This window comes from Pholcus phalangioides, unplaced genomic scaffold (genome assembly GCF_987345545.1).
Source record: "Pholcus phalangioides strain wild (caught in Gottingen) unplaced genomic scaffold, Ppha-v1.0 ptg000037l_1, whole genome shotgun sequence".
In the NCBI taxonomy this organism is placed as follows: Eukaryota; Metazoa; Arthropoda; class Arachnida; order Araneae; family Pholcidae; genus Pholcus; species Pholcus phalangioides.
Genome location: NW_028301624.1, coordinates 2897312 through 2921729, shown reverse-complemented (window position 1 = coordinate 2921729; position 24418 = coordinate 2897312). Strand labels below are relative to the sequence as shown.

At 36.5% G+C, this 24418-nt stretch overlaps 1 protein-coding gene across 1 annotated transcript; it reads right to left on the bottom strand.

The window, feature by feature from the left end:
• Positions 1-1081: 1081 nt before the first annotated feature.
• LOC149065912 (uncharacterized) lies at positions 1082-23419 on the bottom strand. The gene is made up of 10 exons (XM_089253331.1): positions 23144-23419; positions 18632-18723; positions 17484-17652; positions 13601-13712; positions 11604-11746; positions 9524-9662; positions 9274-9415; positions 8952-9057; positions 8635-8736; positions 1082-4967 (listed from the first exon to the last, which is right to left on the bottom strand). The coding sequence occupies exons 1-10, from the start codon at positions 23328-23330 to the stop codon at positions 2449-2451; spliced, it is 3711 nt and encodes a 1236-aa protein (XP_089109457.1). The 5' UTR covers positions 23331-23419; the 3' UTR covers positions 1082-2448.
• Positions 23420-24418: the final 999 nt, after the last annotated feature.

Genomic DNA, 24418 nt, shown 5'->3' with positions numbered 1-24418 from the left:
CTTTTTCTTAAAGAACCCTTTGGATTAAGCGGATTTTTGAATTAGCAGGGTTCTAGTGTATTGTATGTAATCTCCAAAATGTTGTAATCTGTAAATACAGGGAGAGTATAATAAATAAGATTACAATAAATAATGTAAAGATAATAAATAAGATTATTATAAGTTCTCATTCTCTGAGTAGTTAGAGAAAAACTACTCATCTGAATACAGCTGCATTTTCAGGATGTTTAAATGAGACCACTGGAGAGAGATTCATGCAATAAAAATATTAAAATTTTTTACCACCAGGTGAAATATTGGCACTTTTTATATCATTTTCTTTGTTCCCATGGTCCATATAGCATATATACCAAGGTTCAATGGAATACATCCATCAGAACACATCGATCTGAGTAGTTTCAATTCTATTCTGCCACTGCTCAGACTAATGTAGCGCCTGTCAGTACAATGACAGATTCGACCTATGTAGCACCTGTTCTGGTGGACGTAGTCCATTGAAACTTGGTACATACCCTATATGGAACATCAAAAAAAGAAATGCAATAAAAAAAGCATCAGCATTTCACTTGGTGGTAAAAAATTGAACTATTATTTTTATTGCATAAATCTCTCTCCCATGGTCTTAAGACGTCCTGAAAATTTTGCTGTATTTAGATGAGTACAGGAACTTTATTTTATGTGTAATCACCCTGTACATTACAGTGCAAGTCTATACTATATTCATTTCATATTTTTAAACGAGCATTTTTTCCTACAGCATAATAGTTAGAAATAATTTTTGGGTAAATGTAAAATTTTCACCATTTACGATTCAATTAATTTTACTCAATCTCAAAATTCTGTCCATTCTGTATGATATGAGGTTTCAGTAATCCAAGTTAGGTCCTGACTACATTAGCTCAAATACAGAGATCTCTCACTTATACTTTTCTCTCAGTTATGAGACACAATTTTCTGCACTCACAATCTATAGGTACATAATGCTATTCACTCTTATACATCTTTTTTTCCTGTTTCCTTGTACTGGTGCATAAGCGAGAGGTCACTGTAATTGGAGTTCTACTGTACCGATTCATGAACATGATATTTAAAAATTTTATTTTCTGATAGCTTCTATGTTACATGTGTACATTCTATGTTATACCAAAACAATATTAAATTACATATGTTAATTAGCAAAGTAGACCCTAGAATTTACAGTTAGTACACTAAACAGAATTCACAGTCAAATGAATCATTTTTATATTTGGCATTGAACACATCAAACACAGTTAACTCGAAATAAGAATGATGAATGTTCCAAAATGAATAGACTCGACAGGGGAAAAAAACAATTGGTATACATAACTCTTCATACTTTTTTTTTCTCTTGCTATATTAAGCTCCTCCACTTTTAAACATCTCATTACAAAATTATCTTTACATTAAGTTATACATCCAATACATTACTATATTATAATTACATCTTATATTCATTATAAATTGATATGCAATATGACAAACGACTTCAATTATGTAAACCAAATACAGTATGAATTGAGTTTACATGAAAAAAGCAAACATATTTATAGATCCAAGCAGGAATTAGATTTGGCTACGTCATGTGTGGTGTTGGATAATTTTATTCTTTTCTAGAATTAAAAGCCAAATGTGCAAAAGTTTAGTTGCTGACGAGCGCTTCTTGATACCTTGATCACTTCACTTAGAAGAAAAGGACTGTCTGACGTGACGTAGCCAAATTGCATCTTGTACTCGGGTTTTATACAAATCAAAATTTTCACTAGGAAGTTTAGACCCTCACCCTTAACAAACTTAAAGTTGAATTTTTAATTTGGAAATAAAAGTAGATCTGCAATAAAAACTTTTGGAAGATCAGGCACACATAATTTCATCGATTAAACCACCTGATTTTTTGGCATTAGGGAAATACCAGTTTGATAGCTATTGAGTATGTTGAATGAAATTTGTACCAAGCCAAATACTCGATATGTGGTCACATCTGTGCTTCAATGGTCAAAAGAAGCGCATCCTGATATGTAATGTATGGAGCTTTCACACATATCATTGTTCCGACATTATCTCTTTAATTGACATAACATGAACAAGAAGTCTAATAATGCATGAAATGGAAAAAATAAATACTTTAAGTACACGTTGATCTTGTAGCGGGACTATTCAATAATCATTTGATACGCAATGAATGAAAGTAAGAATTCAAGATTACTCAAAACACTAACAGTTGTAGTTATACTTCGTTAGTATAGAATTACAGATGATTTAATGACATGAAAAGGACGAAATTAGTTTTTGTTAACTTAGAAAATACATTTACGAACGATAAATTTTTCAAGATAACATGTTAATAAGTACTATCGTAAATTACTCAGTAATTTTCATACATAAACACACATATAAATACAAAATATTGGTGCACACACACAGGAACTTTCAATGACGAGTAGCACAGGGCTGAAGCTGGGCCTTGAATCTCAATCTCTCCAACAGCTGATCATGCAGATTAACTCCTTCATCCCGGCGATAAAAACTACGCTGCCCAAAAGCACACCTCAGAGGTGGTGAGGTAATCCACTTGTGTTTCCCAAAAAGACAACACGATTCCTTCAGCTCCCTATGTTCACAGCAGAAACGGTGACTTGCACATTCAAATAGCACATCCAAAAACCCGCCATCTTTAGCAGAAGGAGCCTGATTGTGGGGACAGCCACAGCAGTGAATGTACTTCTTTAGCGAAATGAAACTGGAGTCCTGTTCAGCATACCTGAAAATGTCGTCGTACCTCTGCCTATCATCTTCAAATGCACAATGATGGGGTCTATCCTCGTGACCATTGGAATGTCGAGCAGGGCAACTTTCTTGATTACGTCTAAATCCAGGAAGGTAGGGTTGATATTTGGCGCAATATTCGGCAGCGAAATGATTTCTTTTATCACTATAACTCATTTTTTTATTCATATTACCAGAGTGAGTAGCTCTGCGAAACTTTGACTGATCATATCTGTGCTGCTGAGCTACGTCAACGCATGCTTCACGTTCAGAATGAGAGTCTCCTCGACTTCTAATTTGTTTATGACCCCTCTTAACATGCCGAAAATGTGGTTTTGTCTCGGGATCTGCATTCTCTTCACCTGGATACCTTCGAGAGTCCTTTCCGTTAGGCACAACATTACCAGACCTATATTTCAAAGCTCTGTAACCTACAGAAAACTGTTTTTCATCTGAATGAGTTTTTGTTCCAAACCTTCGCTCTCTTTCTTTTGTACCTCGACATAAATACACAGTATCGTTTTCATTATCACATACTTGATCTTTATTTGGGCTATTTTCAATAATTTCTTTATGGTTTTCTGGAGCATTTAATTCTGAAATTTCATAATTTTTCTCTTGAGAATTGCAACCATTACTCGACAATGCAACACTTTTGGTGTTCTCATGCTCCAAAACAGGCGATTTTCTACCTTTCATCTTCGAACCCACCAGTCTCTTGACATCTTTTTCCCATTTCTTTTTGTTCACTCTGCCATTTTCTGGAATCTTGTACAGCAATGTCTTGGCATCCGTGTTATCGGCTGCATTTTGATCTTTGCTCATTACGGAACATACCTGGTCTTCCTTATGTTCTTCAAGATCGTCACCACTTTCCTTTCCTTCAAAGAGTTTTTGGCATTCCGGAGACTTCTTCCCGGTACTCTCATGTTTTGTCGATGATAATGTGGTTGACTGTTGCTCGGACACAATGCCATTTGAACCATTGTACTTTTTCCCAGCAGTAGGTTCTGAGGCATTACAAGATATTTCAGCTATATTATGACTTAAGGCTCTTTTCTGCTGCAAGAGATATTCTTGGACAATTGAAAGCGTACTGTGGCTTAATTTCTTTTCCGTCAAATCAACCTGTTCGTAGTTCACTTCAAGATTGATGCCTTTTATCATGCAGGCATTGTAATCATTCAGAAGCTCCTCATAAGAAAGGAAAGAACCAATATTTTCTTGCAAGCACAACTTGTTCATCATTTCAACAATTGAAATTTCTGAGACAATGTTGTATTTTTCCTTGGGTTCACACTTAATGACATTTTGCTTATTGTCAATTGGGGTAACGATAGTTTCTATATTACCATTCAAATTCATACCCAAGCTATTGCAATCATTATATTTTGCTTCAGTATCCGAGTGACTCGAGTTGCTTTTAATTTCAATATCAGCACGTGATGACGAATCACTATTGCTCATATAAGAATCTTGCAGGTCTATTGTTTTCTCCGCATCAGTATCTTTTTGCTTTTCACCCAACACAGCTGAACCAATGTTTTCATTTTCTTGCTCAAGCAGTAAAGACGATTGTGAGGCACTCAATTCACCACTCTCTTCTGGAAGCACGCACAATCCACCAGGACTTCTGGGATTGAGTAAAGTTGATTTGTTTTCAAAGTTCTCGCAAACTGAAGTCAAACAGCCGGATTCCTCCGCAATTAGAGTGACATCATCATCTGCAGTGCAATCGAAAACTTTATTAGTTGACGAGAAGCTGCATGCTTTGATTTCCTCGACAGTTAATGCTGGTCCAGCCTCATTGATATCGCTGAATTCATCTTCCACAGCATCAGTGAAAACTTTCGTGTCATCACAGTCAGATGACAAGCGATGCCTTGAATTGGGAGTTTGGTATTTCTTCACGTCATCATCATCACTGGATTCTGTACTGCTGCTTTCTGAAGTTGCTATTTTGCTTGATTTGATGGTTTCAATGCTTGTACCACTCACTCCATTTTTCCCCTGATAATCCGAGTTTAACTGATCAGTTTCCCAATCATCTGCTTTGTCATTTTCACAGGTGTCTGCCAGAGAAGGTAGTTCATTGAATTCAGCTAAGGTACGCTTGCAACGCCTTGTTTTACATTCTTTGAGCATTTCTGCTGTCCATGTCAGCAACTCCCAAGGAAGAGGATCTGCAATAGAATTTGTACGTTGAGTTGATAAAAAAAATATTGATATGATACTGTCACTAAGGGTTACATCTTCCATTTCCGACAGATGTGGAGGGGGGGGGGGGGGAAACATTTACATGGTATAAAAAAAGAGAAAAAAAGCAAAGGTGCTTTTTGCTTTTTTTCACTCTCATTTAGGAGAACGTGGGCCACTTCATAGGTTTGAAAATGTGGGTCACTTAAGTGATTTGGGAATGTGGTGTGGGCCAAGTCACATGGGAAATGCGCATGAGCCTAGAAAAGCTTCTAGAAAAGCGTCACAGGTCCCGTAACTCAAGTGATTTGTGAATAGGCCACAGAGAAATTGATGGAACGTGATCTAAACATATGCTGCAGGTCACTTGAGTGATCTGGGTATTTACAGTGGGGGGGGGGGGGGGGGGGATGAAATAATCTGGGTACATACCGTGGGTCACTAAAGTGATCTGGGAATGTGTGTAGAAGAAGTGATATGGAACTGCACAGCGGGTCATTAAAGTGATCTGGAAATGCAGTGCTGGTCCTTCAAAAGATCTGGAAATGTGCAATAGGACATTTAAGTGATGTGGAACTTTCCGCTGGTTACTTAAGCGATCTGGCAATGTGTTGCTTAGTCCATTTTTGCAAAATTAGGTTTGAGGTCATGGGCCATATCAGATGACTCCAAGAGCCACAGGTTGAGCATCTATGCTTTAAGGCTTTCAATATCACCTAACTTAAGACATCAATTTATGAAAATCCTGCCATAATTACCGAATTTGGATTACTGCATATCATATCACATCACCTTGCTTGTCAATATTTATTTGATCCTCAGTTATATGATGTTACAACAAGGTCTGACTGTACAATACAGTCATGATTTAGTTGCTCATATGCCAAGCTCATTTTATAGTGGTACCAACATCCATGCCCACGCCCCAAACGTAGGGCTGAAAGGACTCTGGCCAAGAATGATTATCATTTTTTGCTTTTGCACACTATAAATTCACTATTGAGAAGCCCCGCTAAAAATCTTAGCCTAGGGGCCCTGCTGCATGTTGTGGGGGCCATGCCACAACACAGAATTAGAAGGAGGCGGCAAAGAAACTGTGTAAGTTTGGTGACACGTGCAGAAACATCAACTGCACCATGCTCCCCCCTCCAAGGCTGAACAATGCATCGAGCCCCTCCCACCTTTCAAGTCTGACATAATAGATGCAAACTGCTATGCAAGGTCACCAGAGACACCTCATGCACCAAGAGACTGTTAAGGCAGTGTCTCGGCGAGAAGTTAAGATACCCTTGACTAGGGCAAACTATGGCCTGCTAAGGATTTACATCCAGCTCACCAAAGGTGTTCCGGTAGGAAAGTATAAATACCTACGCTGAACATATTTTCTTCATAAAAATATAGGATATAGAAAATCGGGATCCTACTGGATATCACAAATTATCACCCAAAAAGTGTCAAATGGAAGTTCTCAATTATAGTATAGCCATAAAAAATTTCAAAAACAAGTAAAGTTGTAAACAATCAACTATAAGTTGTGAAGTACAACAACTATCGCTAAAATTGCTGAAAAATCACCAATGGTGGGAAGTAGAGAGCTTCCACAAGACGCAATGGGTGAAAATTTATTATTCACAAAAGTGTATATATTTGACAAATATGTGAGATGAATATGTTTATATGACTACAGTCAAACCTCGTTAATACGTCACCCGGTTAACTCGTCACTCTGCTTACCGGGTCACTTTTTCGAAGTCCCAATTGTCCTCAGGCAGTAACTGGCACAGCTATGGCTTGCTCCATTTAGCGAGTCACTCCGCTTAATAAGTCATATTTTTGTTCTCCCAAGAGTGATTCATTAACGAGGTTTGACTATATATTAATTATAATATAAATTATTTTATGATGATTATGACTAAATTGTGAAAGAAATCTTAATTCTTTATTTCAAAAGTTCAAGTAAGCCTGATTGAAAGTAAGAGGTGAAAACGGGAAATTTTATTTAAAAATTTGGTACAGCAAAAACTATGGAAATGTATTGGGTCATGTGGTCACACCATACATACTAGTTTCTGGTCCACAAGCGACAGAAATACTGCATATCTGGTCCCCAGACTAAAAAGTTTGTGCATCACTGCCATAATTCCTGTTGATATAATGATAAACCCTCTACACCAGTGTCTTTGAACCTGGGGTCTGCGAGTACTTTCTAAGGGGTCCATGAGATAATTTTCATTTAATACCATTGCGTGATTGACAAATGTGTTTTGAAATAGCAATTTTTAAAAAATTATTTTTTGTTATGCAAATTATAAAAAAAACCCCATATTTTGGATTTTATGGAAGGGTGGCGTTGAAACACATTCTGGCATTACAGGGGATATGTGGAGCATTGACTTTCACTACAGAGAGTCTGCAACATCAAAAAGGTTAGGAAACACTAAGGACCGTAGCATACCTTATCAAAGCCCATGGGCAGACTTTTCTTGGGGTCCCCTTGAAAGGATCATGCAAAGTAAGTATTCATTTTTGTGGGGCCCATCATTTGGCCTGGAGCCCTGAGGGAATGCCCCTGTTGCCCGAGTCTAATATGGGCCTGGAAACACAGCTCTGCACTATAGTTCTAAAATTTTTTTGTTCATCCACCCCTCTCCTCACTACTCAGAAATTTGTTTTTCTTATTACCCACTTTGGAGCAATCTCATAGGATCCTACGTTATACCTGTAACCATCACTGCTCCACAGGTATGTTCCAACCCCCCCCCCCCCCCCTGTGGGTGATTTGGAAAACACTACTCTGCAGATATTGTCATGGTTCACAGAATATCAGTTTCATAACAAAAAAAAAAGAACAACAGAACAAACGAATTGATTGAACAAACGTCTACAGCCTGAAGGTTCTAACACGATTAGCAGACACACAATACGGTAGGCTGTTCAAAAGAAAGAGAGTTGTGGTGTCATTGTAAAATGGACGTGACAACAATTAAAAGACTAAAAGATGACCAATCAATGAAGAGAACCGTTGTGGGATATGGTATTGCAAAAATGATGGTCAGAGACTGGGCATGACACAAATCCAAAATTAAATAATTAAATGATTTAAAAAAATAACCTTTAAAAACAGGATAAACAAAACAAAACTAAATTTTGAGCTTGATAAAGGTTTTGATTTTGACAGTAAAGTAGCCAAAGGGTGGTTTGTAATGTACGTTTTAACATACTGTAAGAGAAAGCGATGGTGCTCAATAACCGGCTGGGTGGCGATGAGTTGTTCATGGCAGACCAAGGTTGGCTCAACAAATTTAAGAATCAGCATGAGATTAAACAACTGGATGTTTACAGAGAAAAAGTTATCGGACAAAATAAATTCCCCTATGATTGACAGGCTTTTTGTTTTATATCTTTAGTGATCATCTCAATTAATTTATGTTTTACTGTATATCAAAAACCTCAACCTCAGTATCAACAAAAAGAAAAAATACAGGAGTTTCTTTAATGCCAGTATAACCAAGTTTGACTTCATATTTTCAAAATTAAAACTGTCAACAAGATATATGAACATTTTGACAGAGTACACTTCATTTTAAGTTTGAGAGCAATAAAACACATTCATACCAAAGTAAATGTGTGTGTAAGCAAAGAAAAAAAATTTACTTGGCAAAGCATTGACTTTGAAATTCCCATGCTTTTCGAATAAGCCTAATTTTTGTTCTTCCTGTCCGCTAGTAGCAAATGTTATCGCAATCGCTTTAGAACCTTTTGAGAAATGAAATGATATTAATGACGTGCAGCATTTGATTGTTATAATTAACACAAGATTACAATCAACAAAAGCTGAATTTGTTAGGAAAAAAAACAACCAAGAGATTATTTATGAATTGAGAGGTATCCGATTGAGACATTAACATCTCTAACGGCAATTTTGAAAGATAAAAAACACAAACTGGAAATAAATTCAAAATTTAACTGACCATATCGTCCAGCTCTTCCGATTCGATGCAAGTAAGTTTCTAATGTATCTGGGATATCTAAATTGATTACCATATCCACATTTTCAGCATCAATTCCTCGTGCAGTCTGAATGAGAAGGAAAAACAGAAATCTCAATACCTTGACATTATTGAATAAAAGCCATTGATTGAATCCCATAACATGGAAGTTTTAATTTATCTCAATTTTAGTTCATTTATCTCAACATATAACTTAATATAAGCAAGGCTACATCAACTTCACTTCATATTTTGAACAAAAAATCAAGAGCATACACCTACCGAAGTAAAAAATAACACTTACAAGATCAGAGGATACCATAATTCTACACTGAAAATCCTTCAGCATATTCATTGCAGTTATCCGCATTTCTTGGCTGTCTCCGCTCGATATCTTTGCGGCAGCATGATCACTTTTGTTAAGTAGATCACAAACATAATCCACCCTGAAAGGTAAGCGAAATTCTTTAAAATAAATCAAACACTGAAAACATTTGCTGAAAAAAAGACATGGATTCAATCCACGATTTGCATAACACAAGACACAAACTTACCTTCCAATGCTTCGACAATATACCAAACACTGGGAAAATGCAACATTATTCAAAATATCAAGCAATGCAGAAAATTTGGCTTGTGAAACAATGTTATGAATGGGATGATAACGAATGATCTGGTAGAATTGCAGGATACCTTCAAATAAAAACAAAATACATAAGAATTAACCAGATACAGAGGAGTCTCCACATAATAACTTTTAGTCTATATTATGAAATTTCTTGTATAAGATTCATACTTTTGTTAATCTATCTGTAATAAATTTTCTATATACAAGTCGCTCATTATAACGATCCCCTCCCATACATCAAAAATAAACTTTTTATCAAAAGGAAAACATGCAGGATACTCATTATATGTAAACATTTGGGACTCATCTTACCAGTTGTTAAAATGGATATTGACTGTAATGAACTTTTTGATGAAGTAAAAAGACGACCTCTCAATATATGGAGACAGATTTTTTTTCATTGGCTTTTTATTTCTATTATTTTTAGCAATTTGGCTAATCAGATAAATGAACAGCCGAATTGACCCAATAGTGAATAGACACTACTTATTTGCTAAATTTGATTTTTTATTTACTCGTAAAATGGAACATTTTGTCATGACTTGGTGTAATTGCAATGTTCAGAGGGAACCTTGCAGAGACTCACCTGTTCATATAGATTAACTTTTGATGTCTTAAAGTGTTTCTGGAAACTATTAATTTCTGCAATAGCAATTGGAATTATAGAGATACAGAGAAACCTCACTACAACTATACTTGATACAATGATAAATCCCTCTACAACGGAGGAAATTTCGAAACTACAATGACATTTTATATATTTCTCTCACAATCACCCTCAATACATTTTTAAATTCTTCAGTTTTTGCTATTTCAAAGACATTTAGTAACATCAGTATTTAGCACTATCTACCCTTTAAAAATGTAATTACGTTATCATGAAACTACTTTCTGCCAGGGTTGGCATGTTTTTGACACATAGCAGTTTTTGACGGTTTAAACCGCAGTTTAACTGTTGTCACATCAAAAACCTCAAAAATATTGCTTTTCGATATAAAAATTCCCATTGGAAATGCACACGTTAATTGCATGTAATGTTTAAAGTGACTATGTTATGCAAAGAATAAATATTTAAAATATGATTCTAAAATAATTTTCTACTCTAGACAGAATTATTTTGGACAATATGTTTTTTTTTCTTATAAAATTTGAATAAAGCATAACATGAACATTGAAGGGAAAACTGTGGAACGATTTGACATTCTTTGATTCAAGATGACTCTTGACCTTCCAAAATTTCTGCAACTGCTTATATATATATGTTTGCATTGATATAAACAGTCTGCTGTCCTCTTTTTTTACAACACATAAGTGTTTAAAAAAGTTTATTACATCATGAATGTAATATTGATTTCTGTTATTATTAAATGATCTAGATAACCACTGATACTTAAAACGATACTCTTATTGCGCATAACATTGAAATATATCTAGCGATCAAAATACTAAACTGTAGGACAAAAATGTCATTTAATTTGGCAATGCTAGCTTGTATATGTCAAACTTAGTTATTCTTACTTTTGCACTATGATATGGTACATTTACTAGCATTTATAATGCAATGGTTTTCTAATTGAAGCTGTATTCAAACGTGCAAAACAAATGCTTTGGGTATCAAGTCTTGTCAGCTCTGCTTTGGTTGAAAATACTCTTTAAAGCTCTGTGAATTTATACACCCTGATCTAAGAAATTTTTAGGTGAAAATAAATGAGTTTAATTAGTGCATTAACAGATGCTGCATGAGAATTTTTATATGGAATAAAATTTTCAAAGCAACTCGTAATTGCTGAAATAGAAAGCATCAAGTTAGGCAAGACACATCGGCAATGCCACTGAGAGGGTTAAATAAATATTTGAGTAATAAATTTTACAATGTATAACGTAAGCATAGACTTATGGACAATAATATTATTCTCTGTGTTTTATACATTGGTATTCAAAACCTCCAGACTTATATGGAAAAAATATAAAATATGGTGCGAGAATATAATGGAAAAAATAGGCACCTTTTAGAGCAAGCTCTGTTTCATCAATTCGAATAATTTTCGGAGTTCTCATCACCTTCTTGACACAATCAAGTAGATCTGGTGGGTAGGTTGCACTGAGAGCCAAAACTTGTTTCGATTCTGGTAAACGATTACATATGTAGCTATAAAGAAAGACAGGGAGACAAAAAAGGGTGAAGATTTTCTGAACAATATTGTAAGAAGACGGCAGTCTACTAAAATTGCCTGGTGCATATGCAAAGCTCTATTTAACTCACTCAAGTTACTTAGGCATTAATGAACAGACATCAGAATACAACTGTTTTTTAACTAGATTACTACTTAAACACTAGAATAATGTAGGCTTCCTCAGCCAGGCATTGAGGTGAGATTATGGTTCCAATGAAATATTTCACTGCCAAAAAAAAGTCATACAAATAAAAGGGGAAAATGGGGTTTTTTTTGAGGACCGCACAGGTTGACCATATAACCATGTTTTCCACAGGACATTCTTGCATTTTTTCCCTAATTATGGCAGTATCAACTTTTTTCTTTAAAAATGTCTTGTTTTTCTAACATTTTCAACGAAACCTACATGAATTTTTATTCTTCACTAAAATCATGGATTAAAAAAAAATTTTACAACCTATAAATTATATTACGATAACTATGACTATAAATATGAATATCTCACATATTTTCAATGCTATAAATGTCTATTTTTTGCAGAATTCATTTTAATCAACTGTTATGTGCAGTCATGCTTTATTTCCTGCCACTGTTGATTTTAGCAATAACTGGCAACATTGCTTATCTGTGGCATCATATTTGGCAACAACCAATGATTACCAGTTATTTCGAATCCCAATTTTTCATATTTTTGTCAAGGAAACTGTAATATACTTAGCCATTTAAAAGGCTAAAATCAAGAGGGGTTATTTTGCTATCATGTAGTGGCAATGGGGCTTTTGTAAGCGCAACGTTTTGTGTCTCCAGTGAGTAAGCAGTTTGGGCCTTTTAACTCTAGTGCTTAGTTTATGTACCTACTTTTAATGTAATAAATAATGTTATTAATATTAAGCCAGTTCTTAAAACATTATTTATAATACAGTCGAATCCTGTTATAACAAAAGTCAAGAGACTGGAAGAATCACTTTGTTTTAACGAAATTTCATTATAAAGGAATTCCAGGTTACCTAGCATTGTTCCTATGTAAACTTATTTGGGGGGGGGGATTAGAAAAGTGTTAGTTAAAACAAGATTTTCGTTATAACGGTATTCGTTAAAACAGTATTCGACTGTATAGCCTAGATTTACAAGGGGGTTAAGAAATTTTCTTTTGGGGGACTTCCATTTTTGCAAAGCCCAATTTGGGGGTTTTCAAGAACTGTTCTATAAGTAAACAAAAAAAAAATCTGAATAATTTGGTTTCTCACCAGAAGATTTTTAATAAGATTAAAAAATTGGAAGGCTTCCCAAATAATTGGAAGCATTGGCACCTACAATAAAAGGTTAAGAACCTGTGATTACACAAGAATGGGGCAGTCATTCAGAGAGCTGGCTGCTACAGGTTTCACTTCAATGTTTTAAGTTAAAAAAAATTTGAGAAATTGAACTCACTCAAAATTGAAAAAAATGATCTCATAGCAGTACTACTAACTAACATCACATGCACCTCACCCATATTCCTCTGCAGAACTTTTAAAGAATTGGTACATGTGGGAATGTGCATTTACATGTTGTGAACCTGATGTGAAGTTTGTTTCTGTGTAATGCCATCAATTTTTCTAACTATGAGTGAAATTTAATAACTGAATTGTATTGTTGTAGGCCTGTTGCTCTTTTGTGGATATTGAAGTACCAAAGGATTTCTCTAAAATCGTCTGTTTGTAGTAAATAGGATGTCTGAAAATATTAATATTGGTCAGTTATGTATAGCCAAACATTCTTAGGGAATTATGAAAATAATAGCTAATTAAATTAAGATTTTTTTTGAACAAAATAATTAAAAATCTTACTGCAAATCTTCCGAAAACGAATAGTTCATCATATTGTCTGCTTCATCAAGTACCAGCAACCGAACACAGCCAACGGTCATGACACCCAACTCGACAAGCTGTCTAAGTCGACCTGTAAAAATCAGATGTTATGAAATGTAGAGTTAGGAAACTTGTGGTTATTCACTGATGCTGCAATAAACACTTCACATTCTAATATAAATCATGAAAAAATATGTATATTCATCAGAAAACAGAGTAAATACCACACTTTTTCTATAGGGAGTGGAATACATCTTCGTAGAGTTGGCTGCTGTTAGACACACGTTTTCTATACACGAAAATGTTGTGAAAAGATGAGCATGCTTATCTGTTAAATCTACAGTGTCTCTTTGAAAATAAAAAAACCTAACCAATATATAAGTCCTAGCACAATTTTTCAGGATGCCCAACCCCAAAAATAAGCCCTAGTTAAAATAATCAGCGACATGGACACATTTTCACGGCTGCTGTAACATTTGACGAATGCACTAAATTTACAAAATATATATAACATTAATACATAAATTTTTATCGCTTTGGTTACCATCTGTTTATTTAATTTTACTTAAAATAACAATATTAATCAAATAACTGAATACTCAAAATCGGTGCCTCAGACGAGAAGCAGACAACTCCAAAGTAAGGATTCATTCAAGAATGATTGCCTATCTACAGTTTAACACTTTGACAGACGTGCCAACTTTTGAAATCCAGAAATTCTCCCGAGGGGGACCCCCCCCCCCCCCAAGGCAGGTTCTGCATTGCCCCTGAGCAGAATAGAGAAATCACATCTACATATTGTTCATAAAATATATGTTTCCTTTCGTGAATGCTATCAGTGATTCTATCTTGGGTATATGAACTCTTAAAAGCTTTATATTTTAACTTTATTATAGCTTACAGTTTTATATTTTCTTTCTGAACACAGAAGTTTAATCGGAAGAAATATTTAAAAAAATAACTCAAATGACAAAGCTGCCGACGAAAAAATGTGTTTACCGCACAGTTGTTAATGGAATACAATAACGATTATACAGGAATTTCGGCAACCAAGGTCATGCCCCTGATAAATGATTGCCGATAAACGCTACAAAAACGAAGTCGCATCTTTGCTAGTTGCTTAAATGTGGTTACAGAGACTTTTTTTAAGGCTGCTCGATGGAAATGACCACGACTGTCCTCTATGGGTGAAAGCTTGCGTAAAATCTAATTTTCTGCGAAAATCCGGAGAGCGGGAGGAAGGATGAAAAATCCAGAGTCTCCCGCCTAAATCGGGAGAGCTGGCAGGTCTGCTTTGATATATCTCTAAGAAATGAAGTGGGGCATGTGTCCTGTTCATTACCTATCTTGAGATTTGTGATATTCTAGGTACATAAAACAAGTTATTGAAAGCAGGGCCGTCTCAGCATATGGGGAAATTGGGGATGAAATCAGTGATAGCTGTAGTACCAATGCACTAGGAGCAGGCCCCCCATAGACAACAAATGCTCATTTTAAGAGAGCTTTATTTCTAGATAGATTAGATATAAGGCAAGACTTGACAAATCACAAAAAAATATAGGTACCAGTTAAAAAATTTTTAAGAGCCATTTTTTTTTCAAAGAAAAATGTTCAAAATAATGTTCTTCAAATTTTCTAAAACACAGCAGCCCCCTTTCCATTTTAATAGATATGCTGACATGAATTACAAAAATTTTGTTGGTTCTCAGTATATACAGTAGTAAGAAATTCAAGCCAAATTTTACGGACATTCGCAGATAATTCAGATCTTTGTATATCGGAAAAATAGTACAACACCTGAAAATAAGCCCTAATGAATTTTTTAGAGCACAAATCAGTATAGCATAGCTGCGAACTTTATAAAGAATGAGAATTTGGGAGTTTTTTGCACGGATCCAAATTTTGTACAATAAATGTAAAAGGGAATTTTTAAAACATTTTAGGGATTTTTCATTAGTAAAAGGGAAATTTTATGGATATTTTCCTGTTGCAAAAACAGTGACATTGTGCAAGCCATCGTTATTCATGGTCATCCAGTAGGTTAAATAACATCTCAAAAATCAAATTTCGCAAACCAAAAAATCTGTCGGGACTGAAACAGGACATATGGATAAAGCATATATACTTGATAGTGCCGATTTTGGATTTTGAAAGGCCGGACTGACGTTTGTTGAAATTTGTGTTTTCTTCCCAAAAATGGAATTTTTTTTTTTTTGTGATTTGATGAAATTGTGACAATTTACAGAACTCTTATAAAGCAGCAGTTTTTTTCTTTAGCATAAATTCTTGGGGAATAATTTTTTCCTAAATGTAGGGATTTTTTACAATCACAGGCAACATTTGGGAGACAAAAGAATTTTTCCGGAGTCCGGGAGAAAGAGTAGAAATTCAGGAGCCTCCAGGAAAATCTGAGAGACTTGGCAGCTATGGTATATGACCGGCTCTTATTTACTATGCCCGGGTCCCATGTTTTGGGAAAACATGGTATTTTTAATGAGCAAACCTCCACTTATCCCATGAGCTTTACTTTATCTTGTTCATGCCTAATTCTTTTCTCCCTTTGAATTGGGCATTCATTCTTTAATGTTTAAATCAGATTTAATGTTTTAGCATGATTTTTGACATGAACAATGTAACTGAATAATAACTAATTACACACATACAGTCACAATATCTGCCGATATTTACGATAACACCAAAAATATGGTACTTGAGCAACAAGACAAATTGAAGTAGGTAATAGTTACAAACTAATCTTACCAAGGTTGAAGCATTAACTACTGTGCTGGTAAGCTTCCTGCAGTCAAGTTATCGCTGTTTCTGTTGTACCTTTAAGCAGCACATGGTAAGACTTTGGCAGGTGTGGTTGTGTCTGGACATTAAATTGCAGGGGGGCAGCATAATGGGATAAAAATATTTCGATTGCAATTTGACTTTGATGTTTTAACAAAGCAAATAGCTTAAAATTCTGTCCAAGACCTCTAAGATTCAGACATTGCACCTTCTTGCCTAGGGTTGCCATAGACCTCCCACAAGCCAAGAAAAGGATGGAGGTAGATATAGAGTGCCCCAAGCACCGGAGCAGAGGGTTTGCTAAATTTTTTCTCTTTTAAAATTCTAAAAAATATACACAAGGTAGGCATAACGCATGCTTGTCTGGCTGGAAGAGTATATAATTGCAGCCCTGTGTAAATAATTGGTTCTCTAACCCCGACAGCCCCCTCCCCAAAAATTTAATTTCCCAGGAGCTTGCATTTTTCCACTTTCATTTTTTTACTGAACAGCAGATCGAATGTTTTTTTTATGACTATGGAATAGTAGTTGATTGTTCATTTTCAGGTGCCCATGCAAACTTGGCGTGCACCATGGTTTTCGCGGGATGGGGACTCCATTTTAAAGGGCAGCAAGGCTGATTTTGCACCGGTCCGCAAAATACTTAAGCAGCTCATCCTTGAAGCAGCAGGAAAGATTCTCATGAGGACAATGAAGTATTGAACTGTTGATAGTCCACTTTTTGCTACATTGCACTACTTTTGGCTTTACTTCCCTAGCTATCTTTAAATACAGTACTATTTTGTGATTTTTTTCTTTGTTTCGAGATAAGAACATTATTTTTAATCATAAATTTTACATTTTGAGAGAGAACCATGATGTGCTACTACTAAACGTGGTCACACAGGATTTGGCCTGATCTCATAAAACTTTTTAATCATCACTCTTTTCAGATCAGTTGACACTTTTTTGAAGTATTCATTAGCTTTAAAATTACGGGACTACATTCACTCGACATTTCTTCCCCCTCCACGGTTTTCTGTTTGAAGAAAGATTTTTTTTTTTTTAGTAAAATACAAAAAAATCTTACCCATGGTTCCAACTGCTATCTGACAGTTTTCGAGTTTCTTGAAATCTTCGGAAACTGGAGTTCCACCAATAAACATATGGCATTGAAGCTTTGCGAGCAGCGCACCTATCGAATTGATTACACCACATACCTGCACAGCTATTTCACGTGTCGGTGCTAGAATCAGCACCTGGAAAATACAGGGCGCAAAACAGTCAGCCAACCAGAAGCTAGCACATATTTAAAGTTTGACATAAAAATATTAAAAATTAGAATGCAAGTGAATAATTATATATTTCAATTTTTTCACACAAAGGGTCTGTGCATTAAGAAACCAAACTTTGCAATAACATAGTCAAAATGCTCATTTGTTAGCTAGGCCTAACTATAGCGTATATTAATAAGCCATTTATTGCATCATTCTATGAATTCAAGTTTTCTTTTTTCAGAATTTTCCAGGATTTAATGACCACTTTCCATATTTGTGTCATCAGATTCCAATTCAGTGAATGAAAACAAGCTTAGAATGATGTCACTCTCCGCTATTCATATAAAGGTTTTTAGCAACTGGCTGAAGCAAAGATGAATTTAGGAAAAAGAGAAAATTCAACTGCCCTCACGGGAATCAAACCCACGTCTTCTATCTTTCCGGAAGTGTGTCAGACTCACTAGACTCACTAAGCAATGAATATCTCAATCTCTCCTTAGAGCTCGTGCCCACTGAACAGATAAGGTGGCTATAATCATCCTAGGATAAGTTGCCACCTGGTGGCAGTGTCAGCAATTGTGATCTTTGGCCTGAGTTAGGTTCGGTCTGACCATCCATGTATGGACCTGTTCAGTACACACCGGCTCTAACGAAAGATTGAGATATTCATTCTCCATGCAGTCTAATGCGCTCTACTGAAAAGTGAGAGGATGTGGGCTTGATTCCCTGCAAAGGCAGTTGGATTTTTTTTTGTCCTAATCCACTACAGCAAATTGTTAAAACCCTTAAAAAATAAGCTTATTTTAGGCACAAATGGTTTTCAAGTTCCCCCATAGTGACTCTATTTACATCAGCCAGTTGTTGCAAACCTTTGTATGAGACACTCATACACCGAGGTTGCTCGTAATCTGAAGTTTTACCGATTCATTTAAGATATGAACTCAGCAAATGAAACCATCACCTGTAAAGTTGGACTGTCAACAAGAATTTCCAGAGCAGCGATAGCGAAGACACATGTTTTCCCAGTGCCAGACTTGGCTTGTATGATCAAATCTGACGGGGGAAAAAAAGAAAAAATATTTAGCAATGCACAAATAAGTCAAACTGAAATTATTTCATAAAAAAATTGAATAAGACAAAAGTGGTTTGGCTTTTCTAATGCAGTGGCTTTCAACCTATTCCTTTTTTTTCTTCAACCCATGGCCCCCTTTATTGACTATATTTTCTTCTATTGGCCCCGTCTTATACGGGGTGGTCTTTATACGGCGGGCCTTACCCCAGGGCCGTCATTTTAACTTTTTCCGAAGGGGGGGGGGGGGAGAGACAAAGCACATGTACTCAATGTATATATATATATATACCATTTTTAGTGTATTTTCAAAAGCCAGCTTACCTTCATTCAGGAGCGAGCTATTTATTGTAATGAATTTGGTGGTAATTAAAATTTCATAAAATAAGACTGAACCCTGGAATCCATGACTAGTCGCCACTCAGTTTCACTCTTGGTGACTTCTCATCATGATTTCAGACATTTTTCTTGCCAAAGAAAAAGAAATTGCCAAAAAAACAATTAATACTATAGCTGTTCCACTGTTCGTTTTTTATTGTTATTATTCCCTTTTCCCTGTTTCTTCGGTTTTGTTCCTTTCACTCGATAACTTATTGCCACGCTCTCAGATGCCCTTCTCGCCAGAAGTATTATACTACAACCGTTTCTAATGCTGTTAAGATTTGCTTTTGTGGAGTGTTTGTAGCCTCTCCTCCAGCTATAAAGAGTCGAACCCCACCGTCACCACAGTGGTGTTTGGCTGAAGTTGGTTTTCTGTGGTTCCCAACTTCGAGGCACAAATGCGAGCCGATCCCTGCATAAGTCTCACCACAGAGTGCGACAGGCCTACAACAATAAATCATTCAATCATTACACTTCACTCACAGTTATAAAAACTGGTGGCAGATGGCAGCACTACACATAACAAATATTACACAGAAACAAACTTCACTCCTGGTTTTACTACACGTACACTCCAACATGTACTAATTCGTTAGAGGTTCCGCAGAGGAATATGGATGAGGTGCATGTCTGGTTTAGTAGTAGTAGCTATAGGGAGTGTCGCAGGATAAAAGTTTTTCCTGCTCAGAAAAAAAAAAAAATGTGCAAGAAGGACATTCCGCACCCCCCTCCCAATATAGAAAAATCAATTTTAGAACAAAATCACTCAGCTAATATGCAGGGGTGGGAAGTGACTAAGTCCATTTTGGAGCAGCAAATTCGGGATTTGGAGCAGCAAAATATGGGATTCGGAGCAGATATTTATAAATTGGAGCAGTAAAATTAACAAGAATATTTTCGTTAACCCTCAATCCTTTTCAAAATAAAACTGCACTGTCTTTTGTTATCAAACATCTTTTCTTCAGCTTGATTTTTGTTTTTTGTTTTAGGCTTTTGACACCTTGTTTGAAAGAGCGGCTATCATAAAATTTTTTGCACCCGTCTATTTAAGATGATTTTTGCTTACTGAGGGCACTATTTGCTGCCTTGAACAGCAGCACTTCAAATGAGCTAAAAAATTTTTATAAGTTTTTAATTTTTTTATACTTGGAAAGAAATTGTTGCAAAATGGGAGAGAATTTCAGCACTCATTATCTGGCGAGATTGGCGATCTGACACTCGCTATTTGGCGAGATTGACGATTTAACGCTCGTTATTCGACAAAGTTTCTAAACTAACATTCGTAATTCGGCGGACATGCACTTTTTACTCCCGGAATGAACATTTTTTTTCACGAAACATCGGGATTTAACACAATGTTAATCGACTACAGAAATTTCTGCTGCTTCCAGTGATGACTTTTTTTTTAAACGGAAACACTCGAATTTGCACTTTAAAGCTGAAAGGCATTGCAAACCATCTTCAGTTCCACGATCACGGACAATATCGGGGTTTCGTGATGGAAAGCCCGATCAGGGGCCGATAGTTTAAGTATAGTGGAATAAAACACGCTCTTCTCTCTCGTAAAGAAACGTTTCGCGGCAAGCAGAAACAAAAATTTTTTGACGTCCTTTCCGAAATTCCGGGCATACTGAAGCAAAATTCACTATTTGGCGCAGAAAAATGCGAAAATACGCTATTGGAGCAGGATGGAGCAAGATATTAGTTTTGGCGCAGTGCGGCGCAAATTTCCCACCCCTGAATATGCAATAATCAAGAATATTTCTCCGCTTCCCTGTTGAGGCTTGAATCATACTTGTGAACAGGGCTGCAACTATATACTTGGTCAGCCATAGCAAGCATGAAGTTTGGTGCCCGTGGTCAGAGAGAAAGCTGTCTGGTCCACCATCAGGCTACTGCCCCCCCCCCCCCTCAGTTGCAGCCTTGCTCATGAATTAAGTTTACCAGTTTATTATTTCATAAGCATGGTTAGCACCAACGTGACGACTTTATTTTGCGTCAAGCAATCGCCACTTTCACAGAGATGAATTCAAGATGGAATATACATACACAGTTTATTATCTCAATCTATAATATACGACAATATTCAATAATTGAAGTGTTCGGCCAAACAACGGTTTGCCGTTTTATCAAACTTAAGAGACACCATAAAAGTCATCCTGCAATAACAGAAACAGCTTTTCTCTACATGGATTGGAGCCATGCAAATACCAGGTGTACAAGTATGAAATGCGGATTTCAGAAAACAGATGGTGCACCAATGCAGTTTGTGCTACAAAGATTTGACACTGCACCATTTTGTTGTGTCATCAACAAGTGTCAGATGCGCACAAGTAATAAATTGGAAAAGTGTGTGCAGAGTGTTGTATTGTTGTGTTCAATATGTCGAAAGTTATACTGAACAAAGTGCATTCGCGGACAGCATTAATTTTTTTGTTTTCATTTGAAGAAAACTGCTGCTGAATCATACCGATTACTTCGAGAAGCTTATGGTGAGCATGCTCCATCGCAAGATACGTGTGAATGATGGTTTAGGTTTTTCAAAAGTGGCGACTTCGATGTTACAGACAAGGAACATGGAAAACCGCCAAAAAAAAAGAAAAAGATGTGGAATTGGAAACATTGTTGGACGAAGATGATACTACACACACACAAAAACAGAGCAATTGGGCGTTAGTCAACAAGCTGTTTCCAATTGCAATGCCCCATGACAATGTGAAATCCTCCTTGACAATGTTCAATGTTCCATCACATACAGCAAAAGCGGTTCGCGGCACGTTGGAAGCACTCAGCTGGAAGTTCTACCCTATGCGGCTTATTCACCAGACTTGGCTACTTCCGATTACCACTTGTTTGCATTGATGGGTCACGTACTTTCTGAGCAACGCTTTGGTTCATACGAAGATGTGAAAAAATAGCTCGATGAATGGTTCGCAGCAAAAGAGGAAGATTTTTACTGGCGTGGTATTCACAAATTTCAGGAAAGATGGGGGAAATGTATAACAAGCAATGGAGCATACTTTGAATAAAGCACTTTTTATCATTCTTCCGAATTTAAAAAAAAAAAAAAAAATCCGCATTTCATACTTGTACACCTGGTATGCCTAGCAACTACATCTGTCGATTTCAACAGGAACTTACTTTAGGAACGTGGCATGGAAGCTATATAGAACATTATTCAGTCAAAAAAATCATCCAAAAAAAATATATGCCCATCCTCTGGGAAAGCTTCAATATCTCACTGAGATGGGAAGTGGGGGTAGTGTTCGGTCTTCAAAGGTAGAAAAAAGAAAAGATTTTGCAAAAAATGGAATATACACCATTATTCAGCCAACCTCTTCAATCGAAATATGGCGGGAAATGCAGAAAACGATGGTATACCCTTTGCAGTCTGTATCTCATTATATGGTATACCTTTTTGTCGCAGAATTCTGATTATGCCAAAACAGCAATATTCCACCGACACCATCCTCTCCTGCACGTTTCAAAATTTTATGATCGTATCACAAGTAACTGTAGCAAATAGTGCCAAATCGAGTTAGGCAATAACAAAAAAGTCACAAAAATAAAGTAGGAAGAAGCCGCAACTGGTCAGCTGGGGTTAGCTCAAATTTTCACCCCCTTCATGTATGTTGAAGGAGCATAGACGTGATTGCTATCTCAGTTGCAGCCCTGCTTGTGAATTAGGTTTACTGGTTGATGTTTTATTTGGCATGAAAAACCTCCAAAAGCATGTCTACGTTTCACTCTTGGCGGCAATTTGTCAAGCTGTCTGACATTTTTCCTCAACAAAGAAAAAAAAAGTCGCCAGCACATTTCCAAGAGGGATCATACAGCTGTTCAGCCGCCATTCATCACTTCCCGGCCGAGTGCACCGCACCCCTTGCACTCTCGCTTAAGCCGCCCTACATTAGAGTAGCCAAATATACAATTTCGTAAAAACGAAGAGCAGCTAAACGTAGCCATAAACTAGCCTTAAAAAAAATTCAGCCAGACATTTAAACCTCATTTGTGCATATTTACCTTCGCCAAATACCGCGAACGGAATCGACTTCAACTGGACCGGGGATGGGATTTTGAAACCGGCTTTGTGCAAGCCTTTCAACACCAGCGGCTTCAAACAAAACGTCGAGAAATCGATGCTTTCCCCAGCTCTGATATCGTCGGAACGCCACTTGGTGTTAATTTTATGAGCTGTCCTCGAAGACATTTTGCGCTTTCCTCTTTTCGAAATTTCAACACATTACCGAACACGCTTTCACGGCTTACACTTCACTACGAAAAACAAATGATGATAGTGATGATGATGACGGTAATAGTGATGTTGATGATGATGGAACTATTATTGAAGGAAAACAATAATCCTAATAAGTTTCTCTTAATAAAAATGATTCCGGATGTCAAATACACGAAAATGAATCCATTATTCTTGGATAATAATTTTACGTCTAAATATTGGGAGTTTCAGTGCCATCTATCGCCAGACTCAAAAACCTCATCGAGGTAAATTTGATCTATTGTGGCACATCTGCTGCTATCTAGTATTTATAAAAAATAATAAAAGTCAGATTTAGTATCATACTTGAAAACTAGATGGCAGCAAAAACTTCACAAAAAACACTGAGCTATAAATAAGCTTTACTTATAGCTCAGTGGACATGAAGAAACTTTTGTCGTCATCTATGTTTTAAAAATAATACTAGTTGAACAGCTTTCCCATTAAAGCCGGGTTTTCCTAGGAATAGCACAGCGTGAACCGAATTAGACTATTTCGTGGCGACAGAAACGTGTTACATAATCACGCTACGCGTTTGTGTTTTCCTAGCGAGGCGCATCAGATCAAGTCGGCTATATATGGATTTGTCATCAGCTACTCTGTCGTCTGCATGCTCCGGTTTGAACGGAAGGAAAATAAAACACACGAGTGAAGAGAATATCGGCAAAACCGCGGGCGCACGACGCATTTGACTCCTCCAGAAGCAGTCTGCCAATAACGCCCGACGTAAAGCGCTGTCGTGAGCCGTATTGCGCTCTGTAGGAAAACAGTCATGCTGCTTTTCTTACTGGTGAGTGAACGACGTGTCGCGCTGGGCGAATCACGTTGCGCGCGTCACAGGAAGCCTGCTCCTAGGAAAACCCGGCTTTACTTTCTGGATAATAGATGACAGCATAGGTCCTACTTTTTTTGGTCTCGGAAAACGAACGGAATTCAAATATGGGCAAATACGAAAAATTTCCGGCATTCAAGACGGCATTTCACTGATAGAAATATCATTTTTTTTCAATTTACCAACAAGT